This window comes from Bombus vancouverensis, chromosome 8 (genome assembly GCF_051014615.1).
Source record: "Bombus vancouverensis nearcticus chromosome 8, iyBomVanc1_principal, whole genome shotgun sequence".
Lineage (NCBI taxonomy): Eukaryota > Metazoa > Arthropoda > Insecta > Hymenoptera > Apidae > Bombus > Bombus vancouverensis.
In genome coordinates this window covers 17,801,595-17,826,915 of record NC_134918.1, presented here as the reverse complement: position 1 = coordinate 17,826,915, position 25,321 = coordinate 17,801,595, and the positions used below count along the sequence as shown (strand labels likewise).

At 51.1% G+C, this 25,321-nt stretch overlaps 1 protein-coding gene across 1 annotated transcript in view; it reads left to right on the top strand.

Annotated features, from left to right (window-relative positions):
- px (MAP7 domain-containg protein plexus) overlaps positions 1–24,814 on the top strand; it is a 47,553-nt gene extending 22,739 nt beyond the window's left edge. Inside the window, exons 8-15 of the mRNA XM_076620767.1 lie at positions 14,926–15,176; positions 15,465–15,712; positions 15,823–15,975; positions 16,090–16,235; positions 19,199–22,084; positions 22,223–22,429; positions 22,520–22,915; positions 23,017–24,814. Coding sequence (XP_076476882.1) covers positions 14,926–15,176; positions 15,465–15,712; positions 15,823–15,975; positions 16,090–16,235; positions 19,199–22,084; positions 22,223–22,429; positions 22,520–22,915; positions 23,017–23,216 — 4,487 coding nt within the window. The 3' untranslated portion in view covers positions 23,217–24,814. The remainder of the gene's footprint in view (positions 1–14,925; positions 15,177–15,464; positions 15,713–15,822; positions 15,976–16,089; positions 16,236–19,198; positions 22,085–22,222; positions 22,430–22,519; positions 22,916–23,016) is intronic.
- Positions 24,815–25,321: the final 507 nt, after the last annotated feature.

Below are 25,321 nucleotides of genomic sequence, written 5' to 3'. Positions count from 1 at the left end.
CCACGTTTACGAACCAACGATCGGAACACTCGCGACGATCCGCGCGCTGCTATTTTCGTTGCTGGTGAGCGCGACGTTCTCTTTTCTCGCCGTGAAAAAAGTTGGGCGGACAAAAGACGCGCAGGGCAGCTTACGTTTGTTTCCCAACAGCGTATTGGCGTCGTTTGACGCTGTTGCCCTCGATTGACACTCGTTGACCCTACCGTACGCGTTGTCATGACTCCGAGTCATCGGCTTACCAGCCCGTTAAACTTGCTCCCTGGCCTCGTCGCCCTCTGTAATCATCCGGCAGGCGTTCTCCCGCCCCTCCGCTGCCTCGCTGCCTCCGCCGTTTTTCTTCCTCTCCGCCTCTCGCGCTGCGCGTCTCCGACTCGCGGAGACAGGATCGCGCGTACAGCGCGCCAGCTCGTCTCGCGTTTCGGTACGCACGGTGTGCGCGCGCGAGTCGCTCGGTACCGAGCTGTCGCCTCCGCCGCCGCTTCTTGGCACGAGCGCGTCGAAGGCCCCCCGACTCGCAACGTCAGCCGCAGCAGCGTGGATCCGCTAAATTGATTCCAGCTACTACGACGTTAAGTCGCGCTCGTGACTCTCGTCGCGAATCGACGCGGAAATCGCCACTCTCTGCGAACCTGAAACGCGCCCCGTTGCTCCTACGCTTTCCTTTGGTTTTTTCATTCTCGCGATCTACGGCTTCCGCCGCGTCCTGCCCCGATACCTGCCCCGTAACGCTCGTCGATTCCGCCGCGTAGTACGCCGACCTCGCGATAATCAACCGCCTTCCTGTTTCCAAGTCGGACTCGTCGAGGTTACCCGGCCGCGAACCTACGTTCGATCGAGATTACTCGGTCGAGTCGCGTCGCCGTTGATCCGGAGCGAACGAATCGTCGCGACGCTTCGGTTTTTCTAACGCCTCCTCTCGTCTCGGTTCGTTTGGAAACGGCGTTGTGGCGTGGGCCGTGGAAAGCGAGCGTACGCGCGAAACCGCGTCGAATCGATCTCGACGATCCTCTTGTTCGACGCGTACAGCAGCTGTTTTTACGCCGCGCGTTCGACGTTTCCGCCCGTAATCGATCGTAAAGAGTAGTGTATGGAAGGCCCCGCGGCTTTGCGAGCGGCTCTCTCGGTTTACGAACGCTTTCCCGGTAACTCGCCACGCCGTCGCACGCCTCTGTTTCATCGAATTTCTCGGTATCGCGTTCGGCCTCGCTCCCCCTTTCGGACAACGCGCGCGCATTCACCGGACTGCTTTTTCGATGAAAAGCAGCGGAATAATCGGCCTCTGGCCTTTCCGCTCGATCGGCCGCGATATTTAAGCTTCCACCGCGCCGCCGTTCGTCCGCCTCTTTGCGCGGTTACGGGTGAACCAGCCTACCTGGCTCGAAAGGTGTAGTAGGATCGCCGTAAGATCGATTCGTCGATCGAATCGGCGAGAAGGAGGGAAATCGCGACGACGTGCCGTTTCGACGCGAACGTCGGCGTCGCCGTCGACGTCGACGCGGTCGTCGGAGCGGCGAACCGACGTCAAAGGCGGAGCGTATAAATCAATTTGCCGACGACAAAGCGACGCCAGCGACCGTGCCGGACCGCCGATACGACGACGTCCCGCGCACGCTCGATCGTCGCGATCGTCGATACGTCCGAATGCGTCGGCAAGGGAATCGGCGAACGCCGAAAGCGGAGAAAGCCTGCGCGTATCGTCGCTCGTGCGAACGTCGCGTTTCGCTACGAAGACGGAGTCGATCGATTCGCCGAGACCGAGACGCGATTACGCCGATGAACGGTCGTCGTTCGACGCGTCGTTCGTCGCGCTCGCCCCTTTGATCGCCACTGCGCGTACCTACGAGGAATTTTTCATCCGAGAATTCCGAGGTTTCATCGATCGCGGGTCAAGTGGCTCGGTGACTCGGTCGGTTAACCCTGGGCGCAACGCGCGTACGATCCGCGTGATACGAATTACGCTGCAGCCTATTTACGTCCTGCGTGGCTCGCTCGACGAATACCGCGTTTCACCAGCCACTTCGATGCTGCTCGTCGGTCCCCTACGTCGTATTCCGCTCGCGCGACGTCGCGCGTACCGCTCTTGGAGAAAGCGAGGAGAACGAACAACGAGATACCAAGAAATTAGGTTTCGCGATCGCGCAACCGCTTCTTTTCTTTTCCCTCTTCCTTCATTTTCTCTCTTTTTCTTTATTTTTTCTCGTCCACGATCTCGATTCGCAAATACGATTCCGCTTAACTGGCGTATAAACAGCCAGGTTCGTTAACGCACGCTTCCGCTCTCACCGATTAATCGGGCGATCGCATTTTCAACAGGCTTCTCTTCTCGTCTGTTTCAGGTAAGCTCGCACGTAGGGCGACCGAAACGCACGCTAAAGAATAGGTCGTGAGTTAACGGTTGCTCGTTGCTGCCTTCGCATACCGTGGTGGGACGACGACGCGACTCCGACCGTCTCGTCGAACGCGAACGACGACGTCGCCTTTGTCCGCGCGCGTTGACCCGCATAAATTAGCCGCGATGCGCGTGTCCGTCGACGACGCGTGCAACTTTCTAAAACGCGTTGTAACGTGCGCCATACGGCCGGCGCGTCGGAGTATCGGATGGAGTAACGGTGCGAAAAGCGTAGCAAGAGGAAGACGGAGAGAGACGGGCGCCGGGACACGATGCACGAAATCGTAACGATTTCACGGGCGGACGATCGTTCGGATGGAAGCTCGTGGCGCGCGCGGCAAGTGTCGAGAGTGTGTAACGAGCGAAGGGGGAGGGAGTGGGAGATGTAGCAGCGCGCGGAGAAGCGAGCGCCGCCTGTTCGCTCGCACGCACCACCGCCCCCGTAATCGCGGTTAATTAACGAGCCGGCAGCTGGTAACGAGGCTACCGATTACTTGCCGCGCATCGACCACGATTATTCCGGCTTCTCCTATTCCCTTCCCTTCCGTTCCCTTCCGGTTCGTCGAATCCACCTGCGATCGTCGTCGTCCTTTTCTCTCCGCCTTGTCCGCGCCATTTCGAGTCGTCCGCTGTGTTTCGCCGCGAAAGACCCGGCATTTTTCACAGGGTCGCGTGGGAACGAGATTCACGCGCGAAATTTACGCACGTAGGAAAGCAGATTTCTCGACGACGTAAACGCGCGCGCTTGAAGGATTCGTTTTTGGTGGCAAGGATTTCCGGATAAACGTGTTTTCCGAGCGACGAGCGATTAAAAAGCGTTCCTCCTCTGGGTCCCTCTCTGCTATTTCTCCTTCCTTTCCGTCAGCGAACCAACGAAGCGTCTCTATCTTCGCGCTTGAAAAGAATCGCGAACGTCCTCTTCCCCTCGTTTTAACCAGCCGAGGCGTTCTTTTTGCGGAAAATGCGCGGCTTTTAAATATCTCCATCCGCCTCGTTCCTCGGCGGTGACCGTCGACCAGCCACGCCGCGAACGAGGAAACCCGCGCGAGGCGCGTGCAGGGGAGAGCGGAGCGAGCGCGAACAACGGAGAAAGCGAAGAAAAGCGACGGAACTCGAACGGAAATGGTCGCCAGCGTAGACGTCGCGTAGCCGATGGAAAGATGGTTCTCTCCTCCGGAAGGAAAACGAGGGAAGAACATCGTTCGTCTCGAGCGGACGGAAGAGATTCGCAAGTTCTCGACGTTCCATCTGCACGGAGAAGTTAATCTCGTCGAATGGACCGACGTTTCCTTCTCCTTTTTTCCTCCGTGGCTGGTTCGAGAAAAGCGTATGTAGGAAGCGTAGTTGCTGTCAGGTGAAAAGACTACCGGTGCTCTCGTCGGTAAGGCTATGCCCGGTAGTCTCTGCCTTAGAAGTAGAGGGAGTCTCGCTAAATGCGGTATTTGTATCGCGACAGCGTATATTCGACCGCTAGCGAGACAAACAGACTCGTGGTCGTCGTAGTAGCCCTCTGGTGTTGGCGGTTGGTACCGGTTCGCCACGCATATACTCAGTTTTTCGTTTTACGCGATATTCCGTTTAACGCGATCGCGGTAGGATCCGTTTGACCGATGGATCGCCGTCGGCGAACGCGATCGTCGCGGAAATTACGCGCCGCGGAAGCGAGAAACTTTGCCGCTTTCCCGCTGGCAAATCCCACCGGCGATTCACGTACGATGTACTCGGCCCGAAAAGTTCTCGCGCCCGTTAATCTTCGCCCTCTTGAAGTTTATCGCGCGTTACACGTACACCTTCCGAGCAAGTTTTCGCGGCGGATAGACGGCGAAACGAGCTTTCCTCGTTCGCGTTTTCCTACCTTTGCTTCATCGAGGCTCGCGAGTAACCGTACGAAACTTGCCCGCGGCTACCGAATAAATAACAAGGCGGAGGAAAAAGTCGACCGTGGATACCGACCCGACTCGCAAAGTCTGTCCGACTTTCGCGAGAAATTTGCAGGTTTCGAGCCACGTAGAAAGTATCGCGCCCTTCTCTCCTCCGACGTCCCGCGACTTTGATATCTCCGTGCATTGCACGACGTCTCGGAAGATCGCGTGTCCGTCTCGTCTCGACGACGGAGATCGGCGCGAGAAAAGATACCGCGAAATATACAGAGCGATCCCGGTGAAGAAAAAGACAGAGAGAGAGAGAGAAAGAGAAGGTTGACGCGGTCGTCGTATCGATTGCTCGGCGCTCTCGAGTCACCCTCGAACGATCCTTTATTCCGCGCGCTTTGTTATCAGCCGTTTAGAGAAGAGCATCGGGGGCGCTGGCCTCCGGTGCTTCTTTTTCACGGGGCGAACGAGCGTTCGGCCGTCTCGCGATTCGATCGAGATAAGCGAGATCGAGCGCCGACACGACGTTGCCGGACTCTGTCACCTTCCGGTCGACGTCGATACGTCGTACGTCGAGTACGCGTATATGGCGTGTGTGCGACGTGGTCCGAAAGGGCCGCGTATCCGCGATCGATGCGTCGTCCCGCTCTTATCGGTTCGCCTATCGATTTCGGCGGACAAACCAATCGATCGTCCTCTTCTCGTCTTCCGATCGGAGGACGCGGCATCGCGGTTGGTCGCGCGCTATCGAGATCGAATACTACGGTCGTACGAGTGTCCGCGGCCAAGGTGGATCGCTCGGATAGGATAACCAGGATCACCTTGTGTATCGCCTGGTCGTTGCAACTGCCGATGTCTGGGACCCGTATGCAGGGGCCTTGCCACCACCACCACACGGCGACTCGTAGGTATTAATTAACGACGATGACGTCACGGTCGTGTAAATGTTCGATTATCTGGAACAAGCTGCAAGAAGAGGGAAGCGCGGTTTTCTATGCCGTCGGACGTGGCCGATGGATTCGTTAAAACTCGCTTCGAACGACTCGTGGGTCGCTGGTTTACGATCGGAGCGAAGCACCGCCGCTTCGACTTGAATCGCTCGGGATTTCGTCGGCTCATTGGCCGGAGCAAACGAGCGATCGTCGCTTTGGACTCGGCGTTTCGAGCCGAATCTCGTTTCTCTCTTCGCGTTTTTGGAAACTCGGAGATCTTGGAAACGCGTAACGTAACGACGCTGTCGAAAGGAAAAGGTCGTAGAGTAGTACAGCAGCGCAACCTTTAAGCTGTAAGAGCAGAGCGTACCGACGCTTCCGTTCCCGTTTCTATTCCCGAAAAGGGGGTCGCGGCGAGCTTGTGCGAAGGAAATTGGGGGCTTCTCAGAAACATATTGCCCTCTCGATCCTCTCAAACCACCCTGTTGGTTGGCTGGCTGGTTGGCTGGCTGGCTGGCTGGCTGGCTGGCTGGCACGAAGTGGGATGGTTCTCCCTTCTGGAAAGGTTGGCGGGAAAAGGGGATAAAGGAGGTGGTGGAGGAGGAAGAGAGGTGGAAGGAGGGAGGAAGGAAAAGGAAGCGAGCGGGAGAGCGTGGCAGAGTTTAAAGCCAGGCAACTAGTTTCGCAACTGCTATCCCCGTTGCTGCACAACCCTCTTTGGCGAGTAAAGAGACGGCGGAGGGTGTGCCGGATACTAGCTGAGAGAGGGCGAAGGTGGCGGTAGGGGGTAGGACGAGCCGGTGAAAGAGCAGAAGGAGGAGCAGGAGGAGGAGGAGGAGGACGCGAACGCTTAAAGCTCGAAGTTGGAAGCTGTGGAAAACGCGTGGTGGGAGAGACGGCTATAAGCGGGTAACCGGTGGCGGCTGCGGCGGCAGCGCGATGGGTCAAAACGGCCCTATCGGAAAAGAGTCGACCCGATCCGGTTCCGGCTTCCTCGCGTACGGAAATGAAAGAGCCAATCGTCGGCGTTGCCGTTATTACCGTTCCACGTCCTATCGTTGCTTCGGTCTTCGATCTCGCGACTCTGCCCCGATCCACGACGCCTCGGCTACCACCACCATCGATCGCCTCATCTCGATTTTTCCACGCGTCATCCGCGTACTTCCTCGTACAAACGAGAAATCCATATTTTTTCGCGCCCTCTCGACGATCGTCGAAAGTATAGCCAAAGGATAAAACCGATTGCTCTCTTTGGACACGCGGAGGATCACCGCGTAACTAACCGCGACACGCGGACAAAGGTACTATCGATTTTATCCGATCCGTGCTGATTTCAAAGGTTTTGCGCGTATTTAGCCTCCGTTGCTCCCTTCTCGCTGCCGAGCCCGCAGCTTTCGCGCGAATCAACCGCTCTATCCGTATTCGGCGAACCATCGTTAACGAGCATCCACTCGTCGTTCGTCCGCTGACTTAACAACGCGCGTTACGCGATCGTCGCTGTAAATCGCGTTCCGTCGAACCGGAATTCTATATCGGTATCGGCGTCGATATCGGCGTTCCTTTTCCATTACCACGCCGTTATTTTCGCAGGCTCGATCGAAACTTGCTCGAACGATTTTCGAGATTTCGCGACGAACCGCGGACGTTTCGGGGAAATCTAATTTTCCAGCAGTCGCGTTTTGCTCGAAGTCGTCCTTCGTCGTTTCGCAACGTACTGACTCGGCGAACATCGATACGCCGTCGAATTAATGCGCTGCCGGCATAAAACGACTCATCGAGCCTTTTCCCTCCGATATCGCGTCGAGTCCGCGAGTTACGTTCGCCGTTGCTCGACGGAGACACGGGTTGCTCGGAATCGCGATCGTCGCGGATCGTTCGTCCATTCGAAAGTTAACGGCAACGAGGTCGACGCGAGAAACGCCGTTTCGGAGAACGCGAGTGTCTTGCGAATCAAATGGAAACGAACGCGGCAAAGGTAGCGAACAGCGTGGCACGAACGTAACGCGAAATGAAATAACGAGAGTAGGTGGTCGTGCGAAATGGAATGAAAATTCACGCAGAAGCGGGTGAGCGAGAACGCGAAAAATTAAACTCCCCCCTTTTCCACTTCTCTTCCTACGGTCCGCGTCCCTTGCTCGCTCTCTTTTATATTTCCGATTTTCCTCTTTTTGTTCATCGCTGCTTTTTCTTCTCTCTCTCTCTCTCACTCTCTCTCTCTCTCTCCGCGCGTTATCAGAAAGGAGAAACCCGATTGGCGTGTGCGGATCGACTGCGATTGAAATGGAAACGTAGCGGAGGAGATCGGTCCGCGACTCGGCCAATCAACGCCGGCAAAAATAGCTTTTTTTTTTTTTTAATCTACTCGCGGAACGATACGAAAAAAGACGACGGTCTCTGGCGATCGAATCGACCGAATCTCGCGTTTATTATGGTCAATGGATCGGTATTAATTTCCACTTGAGTCGGTCGGATTACGTTCGACCGACGTCGTTCCCACGGACGAAATTGCCACGACGAGGATCGATGACACGCGGTGATCGCGCAAATAACGGAATCGAAAGCAAATAGGAGAAAATAAGCGACTGTCGGCCGGCGTATACGCGATACGTAACGCGATCGTCTCTCGTGTCTTTCTTTCTACGCGGAGACGACGCGCGATTACAGCCTCCGTAGGTAACAACGGAGCTCGCGACGATCTTTCGCGTCGATCGCGCGTTGCCGCCGAAAGACGGGAGAGTAGAAACGCGCGACGCGTAAACGTCTCGCCGCGATGTTCTACGCGTCCGCATCGACGAATCGCTTTACCGAGTCACGAGGGTGAGAAGACGCGAGCGGAAACGATCGTGTGCTGTGTGCGAAGGCCGAGCTAAGCGGCGGGGGGTAACAGATGGGATCCAGCGGCAGGGCGAAAGGAGAGGGGGGGGGCGCAAAAGCGACTCGGGGTTCGAGAAGCATCGGCATCGCGGCACCGACGATCGACGCTTCTTTCCGCGGCGAATCGACTTCTAATTCCTAGCTCGTTCTCTAGCTTGCGCTATCGATCAACGCTATCTTCGCCGACGACGTAAAAAAAAGCCAGCGAAACGGACGAATCGTTTCCTTGTTGGTTGGCGCGTTCTCGCAACGGCCGACACCCCCTGACCGCCACCGCTCGTTGGCGTAACTTACGCGTACGCGAATTCGTGCGATCGAAACGGCCAGCGGCGGCACGAGCTTAACGCACGGTGTACGTGGAAAAACAGACGGCGAATATTTTCCATGGCGTGCACATTCGTTATTCGACCGGTCGATGCCGGGTAATTGAATACGTGGCTTTTATAGGTGGCCGAGGGTGGTGTACGGCACACGGTTCTCCTCTCTCGGCGTATCGCCGGTGGTGGTGGTGTGGCCGTGGAGAAAGGGAAGGGTGCGAGTGGGATGCAGAGTACTAGCGCGAAGGGGAGTTGCGGAAGAGGTGTTGACGGCAGGCAGGCAGGCAGAGGCAGCGCGAGCAAGACAGAGAGAGAGAGAGAGAGAGAGAGCAAAGCTTTGGAGACTAGTCTACGCTCGATGTGTTCCGCTGTTCCGGGGTTTTATAGCGGCGGTCGGAATTAACGAGGGGCCGTGTTTTCACGGCGGCCGAGTGGCGGTGCAGATTTCATTTTACTATTTACCTCGGGGAATTTATTCGACAACGACCGACCGGCAGGGTGTGGTGGTGGTGTCGTCGATGGTCGGGGTGGCGAACGAACAGCAGAGAGAGAGAGAGAGAGAGGATCGACGGACGAGGACCACGTTTGACACGATTCGAACAAAGAAACGAGTCGACGCGCTATCGACGCTACTAGTCTCGTTCCAACTACGTCGTCCTTCTTACTCCTCTAAATTTCCACGTTTCTCGCTTATACTCCGACCGAACGTACGCGCCTTTCAGCCCCTTTTTTCGTCCGTTTCTCTTTGCCTGTGCGCCGCCTTTGGCGTGCAAATTCCGTCTTTCTCGCTTTTGTAACGTCGACGTTCGGATCGGGAATACCTACGCGCGCCGCCACCAGGTCGTTGGATCGAAGGCGGCAACGGTTACAGGCGCGAACCACGCACGCGAAACGTGAATTCCCGTCACGTTCCTCGATCCGACGAATTAATATGGAAATTCCAAAGCGCCTTACGTACGAACGAATCGCGTCGACGCAAAATCTCGCAGGCACCCTTGGCCCTGCTCTCTCTCTCTCTCCTATACCACCGAGGCGCGAGGGTGGCGAGAAGATCGTCGAGTCGCATTGGCGTCGCCCGCGCCTCACCGATCTTCTTCCACTTTTTATTCCCTCGCTCCGGCCTCCGCTTCCGACTTGCCAAAAGGCGAGATCTTTCGTTTTCCTCCTTTGCGTCGCGTCGTTCGATCGTACGTTTGCGCCACGTTTCTTCGAATATTCGGCAGGTTTTTACGGTCGAACGTTTCGACCGGAGATAGAAGTTGCACGCCCATGGCTCTATGGTTAAGAGCGGCTACGACGGTAGGACCGTACTAAAACGAAACGTATATTTGAGGTTAGGGCGGATCAGGGGTTGAGCTCGCCAGCCCCCGAGTCGTTTATATGGTGATTCGATGGGAGAGGGGAAGCTTGGCAAAATGTCAAGGGACTCGTAAGGGTGGGCCGAGTTTCGCGGAGCTTCGGCTGCCGCTCGTTCGGTCGTTCGAACGAAAATTTCGCTATCGCGCGTTTCACGCCCTCTCGCCAACCTCCGAAAACGACGAAATTCGTCGCCAACGTAGCTAATCGTTAGACCGCGATCGAAATATTCGGGAAGCTTCGGTTACGGGTGAAACGCGGTAGCGGGGACCGACCACGCGCCCATCTATACGGAGATATCGGCCGCTGAAACTGAAACGCGAACGGCCGTGTGCTTTGATCGAGCCGAAGGGTGGGGGTAAAGTGGTTACCGTTTATTCGATATCTTTCGGCAGCGTTATCGATAGCACGACGGTGAAAATACGATAGCCAGAATCGGAATAAACGCGTATGGGCGGTCGGTGAATCAATTGTACCAGTTCCCAATGGGATTTCAGCCGGCGGATAAAACGACGCGTTTCCCCGAGTTTTATACCGAGAGCGGCGGTAACAGGCCGCGATCGCTAACAGAGGTGGTTCGATGACGTTGCGTCCTTCCGACCTCGATTTCACGCCGGCGGAGAATCGATGGCCATTCGTGCCGGTCATGCGACAGATGTTGATCTAACTGCGTGTGGCAACCCTTTGTAAAAGCTGCAATTTACACGCGCCAGAACCTCGCAACGGAAAAATACGAGGGACGGGGCGGCGATGAGCGGTGGTTTCTGTCGAAGAGAAATGCCCGAAGAGTGGGGAGCGAACGAGCGACAGAGTACGTCGGTCGGCCGATTGTTCGTAACCGCACAAAGCACCGTCCGCCGACAAAACGTTTCCAACTCGAGCGAAGTAACGCAAACCTGCTACCGTTACTCCGCGCTACCGTTGTCGCTGCTGCCGTTAACTATCGCTGCTCTTCGCTGAACTTTACCTTCTTTTTTTTTTTTTCTCTCTTCTCCCGTGTCCTCGCCTGGTTGGTCGTTTCTTTGCTACGCCATCGAGTTTGCCTTCTTACGCACGAACGATAACGGAGGGATCGTTTGCCCCGTTATAATTTGCCGCGACAGTCCTTCCGGCATCGATTTTTCGCGCGGAACTTGGCTTCCCGCGAGCGAGCCGGCTTCCAAGGGTTTGCGACGAGGAGTCAGGGGCTGGAACGGGAAAAGGTCAACCACGATCTGACACGAAGCCCGGTGGTTGCTCGCTCCCCTCGTCCCTCCCTCCCTGTTTCCCTCCTTTCCCTTTCCACGTCCTCGCCACGATTCTCGTCCATTTTCTCTGGATCGCCCCGTCTCCTTCTTTCGCTCCGACTCGTCGTCTAGCAGGCGCGATCGAGAAAATTTCGCAAAAACGATTATTACGAACGGAAGAACGAATCGCGAAAGGAAGTTTATCCCGCCAAGACGACAGGTTGCGTCGCGGATTTTCCTTTCCATCGTTTTAAGTAACGACCGCGATATCGGTTATTCCGTTCTCTGTTCCGGCGTGCTCCCTTTTTCCCTTTCACCTTCGTTTCCTCCATTCGTCGGTTTCCTCTTGTACGCCGCACGCGCGAATATTCGTCGTACGTCGAACGCGAGAATCTCGAACGTAACGCGCGATCGAAGCGAATATCGCTTGGAATTTACGAGGCTCGAGAACTCCGTCGAGACGTCCGTACGTCGTGCGCTACGCACGCGTGTTCGAATTTCAATCGCACCTGGTCGGCGTCTGAAATTTCCCCTTCTATCCTTTATCCTGCTAGCTTTTTCACGCGATACCAACTGTTACAAAATTCGCGCGATCGAATAAAGTTTAACGATCGGGTGTTAAACGTTTTACGAGGCACCGCGGAATTTCAAATAAACTGCCTCGGCTTGCATGGAAACGACCGAACGCCGCGTACCCGAGATCGCAGACTACTCGAAAGTTTGGCGGCAGTCGACGTGGCGCTCAGCGAGGTAGTTTCTAGTCGAGGAAAGTCGTTCTTTTTCTTTTTTCCTTTTTTTTTTTTCCGAACGGGCCTGAAATCTATACGAGGAAGAAGCGGGGACGAGGTCGATTTTATCGAAACGGCTGCGCTCGGTCTCGTTCTCTCGTCTCTCTGTCCGCGGCTGGCTCGTGGATTCCACGTTGGCCCGATTAATTGTCGCGGGTACGGTGAGCCGAAAGAAACGTAGGTCGATTATCGCGAGGCGAAAATCGGTAACGCGAGAGAGAAAGAATTCCCTCTGCGTGCGTTTAGCCGCGTCGGAATCTCGTTCTCGCGTTTATAGCGCGAGTGCCTTCCTCCGTTACCTGCCGGTTTCTCGTACGGTAAAATCACGATTTTCCCACCTGTTGTTTGTCGTCTTTCGACCGAAGGAAAAAAGACATCGCGTATTCGCGCTTCTCCAAGCGCGTTTTACATCGCCGCCGTACATTCTTCTTCTTTATTCCCCTTCTCCTTTCCATTTCCGCGAGTCGATCGATCATTTCGCGTATTTAATTCCATCCGGCAAACGCCGCTCGCGATACGCGTTGCGATTCTCGTTCGACTCGCGCGTCGTTATCGACGCCACCCGGCCAGGCGCAACAGGGGAATTCGATTCGGTGACGCGAAATTATTAACCGCGCGGCACTTCGAACGCGGTATTTCGCGTTTGGCATTGTTCTCGCCAGCTTCTGTATGGAGCTCGAATTCCAATTAAACGCGGTTACTCGTCGTTCCGTGGTGGCAAGTTTCGCAGGAACGCGCGAAACGTCGGATCGGTCGCTCGGACGACGACGATTCGACGACGATGTCGCGAGTCGCCGAACGATAGAATTTTCGCGTCGTCGATGCGATCGTCGTACGTTCGTGCCGATCGGGACCGGACCGGGCCGGGCCGGGCCGAGGTTCGACAGACTCCAGCGATACGCGGGAGACGCGTGGTATCGGTTTCGCAGAGAGGTTGGCGAGAAGACTTTGGCGCAAGAAGCGAGTCAGTGGCGTAATCCGTGGCTGTTTATCCGGTCGTAGCCGGTCTTTGCTTTCGCCTTCCTTCGCAGGATTCGCAAGCGGCTACGAACGGCGTGGATAAAAGGGTATACGTTGTACACGGAGAGAGGGTCACGGGGACTGTGTAGCAGGCTGGATTCAGGTTCTTCCTGTCTTAGTGGTGTGGCGTTACCATGGTAACAGACTGTAAGCCGCTTAACACCACCCTCTACACACCCTTTCCACTCGCTAGAATCCTTGTGCTTGCGACGTCGAGTCAACCCACCCTGCTCGGCGCGTCGTTCGCGTTGGCGAACGTCGTTTTCCCTTTGCTCCCTTCTTCGCTCCCCTCGCTCCCCTCGCTCCGTTCGATTACGCTGTATCCGCGCCGGGCCCACGGAGAACCATCCACGCGCGTATACCCGTTCCTCGTTTCCTCCCCAGCGGCACCAAAGTATCTCTCCTTTGCCCTTATCGTCGACAACCGCTCGAAAGCGTTTATCGTTTGGCCGATCGTAGGATTCGTTTGGCGCGTAATGCCACGACGATCGAGTAAAGAAGCGCGGGTCGAAAGATCCAGAGACGTGGGAAGAGACTGGTTGTTAAAAGACGACGACGACGACGACGACGACGACGACGACGACGACGACGACGACGACGAGAACAAGAGAAAAAGGCGCGAGTAACGGGAGTACGAGAATGAAAAGAAATCGCGTTCCGAACGTGGAAACAGGGGAAAATGAGAAAGGGAGGCGAGAGCAAAAGGCGACGGGGTGCATGCGGTGGAGAGGAGAGGAGGGGAGAGGAGAGCAGCAGGAAAGACGAGGGGAAGAGTCGCGTGTCCGTTGAGAGGAAACGAAGATGTGTGCGCTCTGCTGACGAGGAATTGAATGGAGGGTGAAAAGCATCCTCGGAATCATCGCGGAGAGAGCCATCGGGTATTCTCTGGCTGTTATTTTCTCGTTTTAACCGGAGGGTTTTTTCACGCGCACGCGCGTCCCGCCGTGCCAGCAAACGCGGATAAGGGACAGAGAAACATCGTTCGTCGTCCCTTTCTTCGGCAACCATCGTCCGAGACACAAAGGACCGCCGTCATCCGGATGCCGACGTGTCCTAGCTCGTTCTTGATTTTTAAAAAATCGACCGAGGGAGAGGACGATAAAAAAAAAAAAAAAAAGAGGAGTAAACCGCGAAAGAACGAATTCGCGCTTTCGCGTCTTCTCGATGTAGATCGATCTGGTTTGAAAGCTCTTCCGAGCCGCTTACTCTTTTCAAAGGGTTCTCCGTGCAATCCCAGATTCGTATCGCTGGCAAACAGCTTCGAAGGTCGAACAACCGCTTCCCTTCTTTTCGCCCTCGATGGAAAACGACGAAACGCAGAAAAATCGTGTATCGTCTGGATATCCTGTGTACGAGGTAATAGGACGACGCGTTGAAAATTATCGTCGATCGTCGAATTAACGTTCGAAAGCGGTCTTTATTCGTCTAATGGTTTTCCATTTAGTTACATCGGTTATCGTCGTTATCCTCTCGGTGAATTATGCGTACTCTTTACGCGAGATAAGGGAAAAGCAAGCGAGCGTTCGAAGAGAACCGAGTGACCAACAGCGTACGAATCGCGTAACGTTGCAATATAATAATAATAATAATAATAATAATGGTGAAAATTGTACCACGTTTTTAGCCGACCCGGTAGAGATATTTCGTCAGCGGACACTGTCGTTCTATGCTGTATCGTTATTATATTATACAGGGTGGGTGGTTGGTGGCTGGTGGTACAAGCGGAAAGGGGGTGATTCTACGCGAAAAAAGAAGTCGAAAATATGGAATAAAAATTGTTCGTTCGAGACTTCGTTTTCGAGAAAATCGACTTTGAATTTTCGCTCGGTACGCGTGCACTTTGTCGCGTCTCGTTATAACGGATCTCACTGTAGATCGTTGTCTCGATGGAAAAATGAAAAAAAAAAAACAAAATTTTTTTTATTCTATATTTTCGACTTCTTTTTTCGCGTAGTATCACCCCCCTTCCGCTTGTACCACCAGTTACCAACCACCCTGTATATTATATATTATACATTTATCGTCTGTGTATCGTCGATTACGAATGTAAGAATTTGGATAAAGACGATTTTTCGTCTGGTTGTCGATCGCGCGTTAATGGATCGTAAGTGACTTTTCGATCGCTGATCCCCTAATCGTCGATTGGTTTCAGGTCTTCAGCCTGCCAGCACCAAAGCGCCACCCACCACGATCAGCAAATCTCACAGACCCAGTTCCGGCGTTTTACCACAGGGTCATACCCCTGGACCGGGTCCAGGTGGACAACAGAACAGCAGAAGCTTCGCCGCTGCTCTACGAAACCTGGCTAAACAGGCAGGTCCGGCTCCTCAGGAGGAAGAACCTCGTGCGAGTCCTAAGAATCGGGCGCCACCTCCTCTGGTTAGAGGTCCTTCGCCCGCTAAGGTGAGCGATCGTTGGTGCGACCTACGATCGACTTGCTTTCCTTCCTTTCTTCCGTTTCTTTTACTCGACGCGCCTGGCCGTTATCGTCCCCCGAAACGGAACGATCGGTTTCTTATCGGTTTCGTTTCGGTTTTTGCTATACTCTCGAAAAATGATTAAAAAAAAAAAAAGAGAAAAAAAGATAAAGTTCGGAGGACGCGTTTCGTCGGGCTGGCTGGCTGGCTTAACCGGAAAAAGGGTAAAAGGACGAGGCAAGGATTAACGAACGAGCGAAAATGTGTATTTTAGGAACGATCTACCCACGAGAGAAGACCAGAGGAGATACCGTCGTTGTACACGAACGCAAGACCCGCGGATACCAGTAAACACAGCGTAACTGCCGCCGCTTCCGAATTGTTGGCTCGTTCGGGTTTTCAACCGTACCGGCCTGAACACCATCCGGCCCACGCTCCACCGGCTTTTGCCCTGGACCCTGCGGCCTACAATCCTTATCATCACGGTCTCTATCCACCACCACACCTCCAACACGCTTATAGGTAATAGCGCGTGATCTAACGCCGCCTCTCTGCCGTTTACCCGAAGAGCGCGCAGCTAACAAGCGTGTTTAACGAAATCGTGGTGTAACCGCTCGATTCTCGGTACGCAGATTAGAGGAACAGTTGTACTTGGAACGGTGTGGAATGCTGAGACCACCGATATTTCCTGGCTTACCTTCGTATCCTCTGTACGGATTGAGATACAGTCCGGACATGCTACCTCCTGCGTCTCTTGGGCTCATGTCTCCCGTGATGCACGAGCGGTAAGTGAACGAGAGAAAGGTCTCTAACGGACGGAAAGCGGTGCCTGCTGACCGGATGATCCCCTGGAACGCGGCGACGGCCCTTCGTTAACGGTCCTACGATTCTCGTTTCAGGCTGAAACTGGAGGAGGAGCACCGGCTGAGGCAAGCGCGAGAGCAAGCCGCGTTACGGGAGGAGGAGGAGAGGAGAAGAGCGGCACGAAATTCCGCTCCTGCAGCCCCGGTACCCGCGCCTGCACCTGCATCCGCCGATACTGCAGGTGAGCGAGTCGCTCCACCCCCCACTGCCTTTCATTAAAAAGAAAGCATCGATTACGAGCGATCGCGAGACTTCTGTCCCGATGGCTTGTTACGCGCGGAAAAATAACCTTCTCTTTCCCTTTTCGTTTTCTCTCTCTCTCTCTCTCTCTCTCTCTCTCTCTCTCTCAAGTACTTTTTTTCACGCGAGCGTGTTCCGCGGTGTATCGACCGATCTCCTCCCTCCGATCATCGAACTCGACTTCTTCGTTTTTCTTGCTTCTTTCTTTCCAAACGTTATTGTCAACGTTGTCTCTTTCGTTCTACCGTTACGATGTGTCGATCACACGGTGATTACAATGAAATTGCGATAACGTGCTCGCGTCGTTCTCTTTCTCTCTTTCTTTCTTTCTTTCTCTCTTTCTATCCTTCTTCGAGCTTTCTAATGCACGTGTAAAATTACCGCGGCGAAAGAACCGTACGTCCTGAAATTATTTTCTAGGGGAATACGAAAATCGATCTTCCGTCTTTGTTCTCGACTTTGGTTTGACAATCGGTGCCAAGCGATCGCGAACCCTCGACGAGAAACGTCGTTGGTAACGCTCTATAAGTTAAACGATCTGTACTGCGACCGACAGTAGTTCACCGTGAACGGACGAACTGGCGAAAAGCGGCAAACGAGGAGAAGTCGTTGCAGAATATACCTGACTGTGAATGAAATCGAAAGAAAAAGAAAAAAAACATACTACGCTTCTAATTTTAAACTAGATATAATCAAAGTTATAGTCATAGCCGATCGTTTCTTACGAAGGTAGGATCGATATTTTTTAGATAAGCGTATAACTCGATCGTCGAGTTATCTCTTCCTTCGGTTTTTACTTCGTTTCGTTTCGTTTCGTTCCGTTTCCTTTCGTTTCGTCCCTCTATCCCCCCCGCCCCGCCCCGCCCCGCCCCGCCCCGCCCTCTTTTTTTTCTTATTTTCCGTGTATTTTCTTTGAATGGAACACAGTGCCATTCCGTCACACGCAACTATGGTACGAGCCTTCGTGGGACCTCTGTTCGAACGCTTTGTCGTAGTGGAGAAAGCGAAGGTGTACGCTGCTTGCCCTAAATTTCCTAGGATAATCGAAACAGTTGAAAAACGCAGTTGCGTTTTCGATTTCGATTCGATTTCGCTAATAATTTCGTTTACGCGTAGACCGAAGTCAGACTTATTGGCAACTGCGACTATCCTTTGTTCATATATTTAAAAGAATAAGTCGGCCTTCGGTCGGCCGTTTATCCATTTATATCGTATCATCCGAAGCATATATGTTACAAATGATTTTTGTAGTGTCGAAACAAAGTCTCTTAATCATGTACAATGTTCGTTACATAGTTAATCGTTTTATATAGTTAGTGACGTCTTGACAAACAGCGAAACTTCAACATAAGAGTGCACATCTTTAGTGTGGAGAAGCTTTATATATTATCCTCGTTATCGTTACGGCGGACATCCGTTTAAACGGTAACAATTGAGTAAAACTCGATCGTTTCCTTCCTCTACAGAAGAATAAATTATATTTCTTCGATAAATTCAATTTTGTATTCGTATCTTTCGTGTGAAATGTGAAATCGATGTTAACCGTAATTATTATAATCCGAACCGATGATAGCGCACGTTAGCCATCGTCGAATAATACCGCTTCTCTCTTCTCTTAGTTTTTCTTTTCTTTTCTTTCTTTTCTTCTTGTTTTCTACCTCGTTCGATTCTGTTTGTTTCGTTGATTCCTCGTTGCGATTCCTCGTTGTGATTCCTCGTTTACTCCTTGTCGATTCCTTGTTGATTTCTCCTTGATCTCTTGTTGATTTATTCGTTGATTTATCTTTGCGGCGTTCCCTCGTTCTCTTTTGTTCGAATAATTGGCATCGTAACGCGTGACATAAAACGTCAAAATGTTTCGTTTCGATTGGTTTATCGCGAAGCGATGAACAGCCGATATATCGCAGGCCAAACGACGATTCGACGCGCCTTCGTGTCTTTTACCGAAACGTAGTGCACTCTTGCGTTAGTTCCCGCAACTGTTTTAGAAATTTGCAATTAAACGATCAGTGTCAAAATAATTTCTCTTCGGTGTAGCATACTCTATATTCTACCCATTATTGACTTGATCCACCGATGTATATAACTTTGTCACACATGTTCTTTTATCAAAATTATACCGTTTTTATATAATTTATTATGTAAACATGTATATTTGGACTATAATTGAAAATAAACATTGCAAAAAAAAAAACGTGATCAAAATTCTGATTGACTTGGAATTCTTGACCCTCGATTCATTTTCTGAAACAGTTTTGGGGAAGATTCAGCGATCTCGATCGCTCAAAAGATCAGTTTCCTACGCTGTGTACGATATATACGACGTTGTCCACGGGCGTCCCAATAGCAAGCGAACTATTTCTTACAGTCGATCCGAGTAGTACGTTGTCCGATCTCATTGATATTCTATCAGCAATCATCCCCAATACTTCGAATTGAATACATCATATCAAGCCATTCCTTATAACGACAAACTTATCGCATCGCTCAGGTAAGTTGGAACGGACGCGCGAAAAAAAGTTGCCTTTTTCGAGCTTTTGCCACCTTGTTGGTCGCGTAAGCGTCGGTGTACGATGCGCTCTCGTTCGTTCGAATTCGAAAGACGTTGCGATCTGCGTAACTGCATCGTATCTGCGTCGTATCTGCATCGCAGAACTGCGGCCAGTTACGGCGTATTTCGAGATTCGAGATCGCAATCCCCCGCGAAGAACGCTTCTCCTCGCGCTCCCGAACGCGATAGATAGCACCACCGATGTCGTGGATCCGCGTGTTCCTGTTCGATCGAACGTATTGTTTCGCGCGCATTGCCGTAAAATACGCTCTGCGACTACTCTACGGAGTAGTAAATCGACAACAGTAGATCAGTGGAAGATTACCAAGCACTGTGTTCGGGATTTGTTCCAGCTAGGAAGCCGACCATAGCGGCTCAGATGCATAGCGAGCGGGAGCGAGAACGCGAGAACAGAGATCGGCCAAGCGGCAGCAGTAGCGGAGGCGGCGGCGGCGGCGGAGGCGGCGGCGGAGGCGGAGGCGGCAGCGGAGGCGCTGGAAATACCAACAACAACGCTAACAACTGCAACAACGGTAACAGTAACGTTGGATCTGTCGGTAACAGTCATCATCCATCGAGAAAAGAAGAGCAGTCTTCCGCTCCTCCTCCTCCGCCAACAGTAGCACCGCCACCACCACCACCACCACCGCCACCACCACAACCACCACCACCACCACCGTCATCGGATCCAACGGCAACAGCGAACATCTACCACTCTCGTTTGTCAGCGTTTCCGAATCCAGCAGCTCCCATTGGACCTCCACCGTCCTTGGGTTCGGCTACTATCTGTTCCGTTAGTTCCGCGGCCATGCCGCCCCCTTTGGCTTCTACTCTACCCCCTTTGAACCTCGGACCTCCGCCAGCGATAAGCTCCGCGCCTATCGGCGGCCCTCCGCCTATTCCTTCTATACCCTCTATGTCGTCGTTGACGCCAGCGGTGATCGGACCGCCACCGCCACCGCCTCCATCCCTCGCCATGCCTTTGGCGCCTATCATCTCTATACCTTCTCTCCATTTGCCCTCCGTATCCTCGACTACTATTCATTCTAGTCAGCATACAGCTACGATAATGAGCAGCGCGACAACTACGGTTACAACTTCTATATACCATCAGCAACAACAACAACAACAGCAGCAGCAGCAGCAGCAACAACAACAACAACAACAACAGGTGCAACAGTCGTCACAAGCGTCGCTAGCAGGATCGTCGATACCGTCGCAACAATCGCAACATCAACAACAACAACGTTGTAACAACGCGGCCGGTACAACGACCAGCGGTACCAGTTTGTCAAGCAGCGGCACTATGACAACGCACGGGACACACACTCTAACGACAGCTAACGCGGTTCCCTCGATCATGAATAGCGTCAATCATATGACCACTTTGACTCACAAATCGCCACCGTTGTCTCATGCTATTCATAGCTCGAGAAGCAAAGAATCCGGTACGGTCGCGATAAGTACAACGACGAACGCTTCGAACACGAGCACCAGCAGCACGGCGATCACCACCAACGCCGTCGTTACAACGAACGCGTTGGCGACAACCTCGCAACAACCGCCTTTCGTCAGACCGTTCGAAGATTCCTTTCGCTCGTCGTCGAAACCTCAACAAAGACCGATCCTGAACAGTCATAATCATAGTATAACCAATCAAATTTCTTATCAGGAGTCGCCGGTAAAATCGATAGCCACTTCGACCACAACGCCCCAAACGATCGCCGGACAGATCGCCGAGAATTCCGTTGCGGATAACACGAAGAGCACGAACCTTCAGCAATCGCTGTCACATCCGATTCCTTACCCGCCTCAGCAATTTCATCATCCGCATATACCCGTTTCGCACGTAGCTAATTTGTACAAACCGCCGCCGCATTTTTCCTCTTCGCCTGCTCATCAACATCACTCGCAGCCGAAAGCGAACGTACCAGTGACACCAGCCGCTAGCAACGGTGGCAACGCGAATAACGCCAATTCCAATAGTACGAAGCAAAGCGCGTATCACGCCAACGAGAACAATCAAACGGTGACCGTGACAGCGGCGGCGGCTCAACGAAACGACGTCCCTTGTTCGTTGTCGTCGTCACCGCCGTCATCGTCCCCATTGTCGTCGTCGCCACCTTCCACCTCGTCGAACGTTCTGAATTGCAGTTCCGTCGACAAAACGGCAACGCAACTTACACAAAACGCAACTTACAATAGTAACAACGTTGGCCCTGGTAGTGGGAACAAGATGGCGAATCACACGAATTCGCATCACAAAAGCAGCACGGATACATCGACGAAGGAGAGCAAAGTTAATTCGTGCAACGAGAAGATGGAAAATCACGCGAAGCAACAAGCAACAGCGAATCAGCAGAATCATTTAGGGAAGAATTCGCTTCAAGACAAACCGTTGACGCCCCATTTCGCTTACGAACAACAAGGAAAGGGTCCGCCACCGCCGATACAACCACCACCACCACCACCACCACCATCAGCACCACCACCGCCACCACCGTCGCAACCACCGCCACCACCGCCACCACCACCGCCACCGCCACCACCACCACCACCGCCACCACCACCGCCACTACCACAATCCACGTTTCAACCTATAAATTTTAATCTCCTTGAGAAGGAGATTAAACCTGAAGTAGAGTCTAAGATACAGAGCGATCAGAATAGCGTTTTGTCCACATTATCGTTTCAATCGAATTTTAAGTTCAGCATAAACGACATCGCACAGAAGCCTATAGATACGACTCAGTTGATGCAGAGCATCAAGTCTGAGGAAGTTTTGCGTACCTGTCAGAACGTATCCAATGTTCTCCTGCAGATACCAAAATACCAAGAGAAACTGTTGAATTTCTCGACCGAGCTAAAAACCGCATTTTGTTTCACCGACAAGTGCAATAATTTGACTGAGATTTCCGTGAAGTGCGAGCCAGCGGTGTTAAATGTGCCTGACCTGAGCAAGGCTCTAGTCAAACAAGATGTTACGAGCGAAAAGTCTTTTCTTGTACCTGAGAAACCGAAAGAGCTGACGTCCTCGTTAGACCTAGCCGAGAAGAGAAGGAAAAGAAAACGGGAGAGGAATACAAGCCTCGCGTGTAGTTCCGATTCGGAAGGTGAGGAAGAAACAAAGGACATGGATCTCTGGATTATCAAAGGTCCGCCAGCCAAGTTACAGTATTCGGAGAAGAAGCTCGCGTTTCTCGCCATGTTTGGTCTAACCACTCTAAGTATGAGGAATGGTAAGCGCTCTTCGTTATTCTTCTTTCTCTTGCGTACGTTTCTCCTCCTTCCGCCCCCGTTTCTTTTCGCCCTTCGTTCCTCGTCGCCTGCAACGTTAACGCTCATCATGAGTCGCTTCCTTTTCTTTTCGTCTATAGAGATAGAGCTTTGTAAAGTGGAGAAGCGGTACAGGTTAAATCCAGATCCGCCGGAGGTACCTCTGGAGACGGAGCAAACTGTCGAGTCCGTATTACCAATACCGCGAGAACATCCGGATGTATTGCTCCATACGCCAGATTTTGAGCCGAAAGTTGGTTTTCTCAGGACCATAGGCCTCGATATAATGCCTCCGGGCAGGAGAGATGGCAAGTATCGGATTAAAAGATGATTTCTCTGCTATCGGTCATCGATGGTTATATCGATATCGAACGAATTTTCCATTGTTATTATTACAGAGGCAGAAGTAACGTGGCAGTACGTTCTACAAGATCGTAAAAAACGGAGAAGTTCAAATTCTGTGACCGCGTACTGCGAGAGAATTGCCAAGGCGTATTCGAAGAATCCACCGACATTGCCGAAACCGCCTCAAAAGATGAGACTACTGGACAGAGTAAAAGTAAAGCAAGTTCCAGAACGACCACCGCCTCTACCACCTTTGGTTCCGAACATCGTCTCCATGGGTTATCCTGCTTTGCCCATGCCCGGTGAAAATGGGGTGAAGCAACATTGCAAGATCGTGGATATTAAGATCGTGGACGACAATGTAGACGACCACGTCGGTGGGAAGAACGAAAGGCCCAGGTGGACCGGCATCGAGGACATCATGCTTGCTTACAGCGAATATTCCAAAGGTACGACGAGAAGATCTTCAACGGCAAATTCTATTTTGTCTTTCGCATTAACCGAGGCGTTTTCATTCCTTCCGTTGCCCGTTTATTTTCTTCCGTTTCAGAAAAAGCAATGGAAAAGAAAATTCTGACGAGCGAAACATCAAAATTGGTGGCACAGTCGAACAACTTGCGTTCCGAAACTATTCACCTAGAGCGAAGGATATACGAACTGTTATCCGCGAGAACGGCTCTTGATTCGGAGAGACGAATGCTCAGTGAAAAAATTGAAAGGATTAACGCACTTGTTAGGAACCTTAGGTAGCGATGCGTAACGCACAACACGGAAACTCATTCATCTGTGATATTATCGAAGGGTTAAGGGTCGTTAGCATACAGTACCAAATATAAAATCTTACGACACACAGGGCAAGTAATAAAAGTTTCGGTGATACGTTTTATTGACCAAATGTACAGCAGCCTTTCGTATTCTTTTGCTACTAAGTGTACACCACGTGACGATGCTATATACAGAATATAAAAGTTCAATAGCAGCAAAATTGAAGCGATGATCGCCAGGAATATACCTTTATATTTCGTAAATGACGATCGTCATCTCAACGAACGAACGAACGAAAACACATACACATATACACGCGCGCGTACACACACACACACGCATACACGCACGACGCACGCACGCACACGCGCAGTATGAAAACAAGTGTAAGAACCACTGTATAAAACGAAATTATACCTATATATAGATGCACTTTTTAGTTAACACTAAAGTGATTAATAAAGATTTTATAGTTTCAACTAACGGCTCTTAAACCCTAAACTATAAATAATTGTAATTTGTATCATAATATTTTAATGAAAAATAGACAAATCGTATAACTTATTTTATTCTGCGTAATGTGGACTCTATGTCAGATAATAACTTGAAACAATATGATATGTCACAATTTGTATATGACTCGATCGTTAATATTATCTCGTGTAAAAGAAAAGCGAACATCTAATCGCAACGTTCATCGAATCGGTTCGATGACGATCGAAAAGTTACACTCTCAAATGTATAGACTGTGACTTTCTTTTTCATTTTGCGTCGTAAATGGGGATAGTGTATGTGAGCTCTATGTTAATGGAAATTTTCAAACTATGAACGACAGACTGCGATTACAGTAAATCCGGATGCAAAAAAGAAAAAAAAAAAAGGTCGAAACCGTAGAACCGTAACGATTACTTTTAACGTAAAAGATGTTTCGAGATAGAAACGACTCTAGTCTACGGACATTCGTAGAATACAGGAAAATCACGTCTGATTTCAAGAAATCGGAATAGTGATCGATCTTTCCTTTCGATGTCCACTGTTCACAGTAATGAACGCAAAGGCCAGTGAATACAAGAGAAATTAATGTAACAACAGCAGTGAGGTACTTACGTAGGTAAAGTGACTTAATTTAAATTGTCTTAATTTAAAACGTGAGACATCGTGCGAGCACATTCCACATAAAAAACATGCTTGTTACCCAACCTCCAACATTCCACGTTCGAATAGTAATCGGATCGCAAACAACATTAAAAAACGAAGAAAAATCGTTCTGCTGCAAAAGGAAAAAGATTTTTTACGTTCAACTAAATCAGTGCTATATTATGCTAATTTCAATCTCCTAGTACTTGTATCTCACTCTACTCTCCGAGTATATCGTTCAACTATTCATCGTAATACCTCCAGTATGTATAATATGAAATCCATTTATAATTTCACCGTTTTGTTCATTGAGTGCCTAACGTTATCCTACATTTGTAAATATCATTATTTTTATGTATTGTATAACAAAATAAGACCACAAGAGATTTGTTGGTCTCTAATCTGGCCAAACCAAGAGCCTAGGAGTAAATTGTTGAAAATATGAATTTTCAGAGTGTCTCTATTCCTCCTACCTCTTTCACGTCTTCGTGTGAACACTTTCCTACTTACAATCGATAATTAACTGTAGTCGTTCTTATATCTCGATTTTCATTCCACGGTAAACTAAGTCATTTTCAAAATATTTAGTAAGTTTAAAGTCATGGTTTTATCTCGTCAACCGTTAAAGTAATTACAAATTTTAGTTACTTTCGTCGTTACTGCCCTCTATGCCCAGACGCGCTTATTTTCTACAGACTGTACAATTCATATAATAACGTTAAATGCTACGAAGAAGATAAGAAGTAAAAACTAGCAAATAATCATTAGATAAATCGCATTAGTCGGGGAAAATAATATTCTTTTAGTCGATACATATTATATGTCCGAATTATATGTCAAGCAAATACAAAAAGGACATTTTCTAAAATAAACTTCAATTTCACATCTAGGGATTTTAACGCTAGGCTAGCGGCGCCACTAGTATAATTGACGTAGAAATAAGGTTCCCGCGC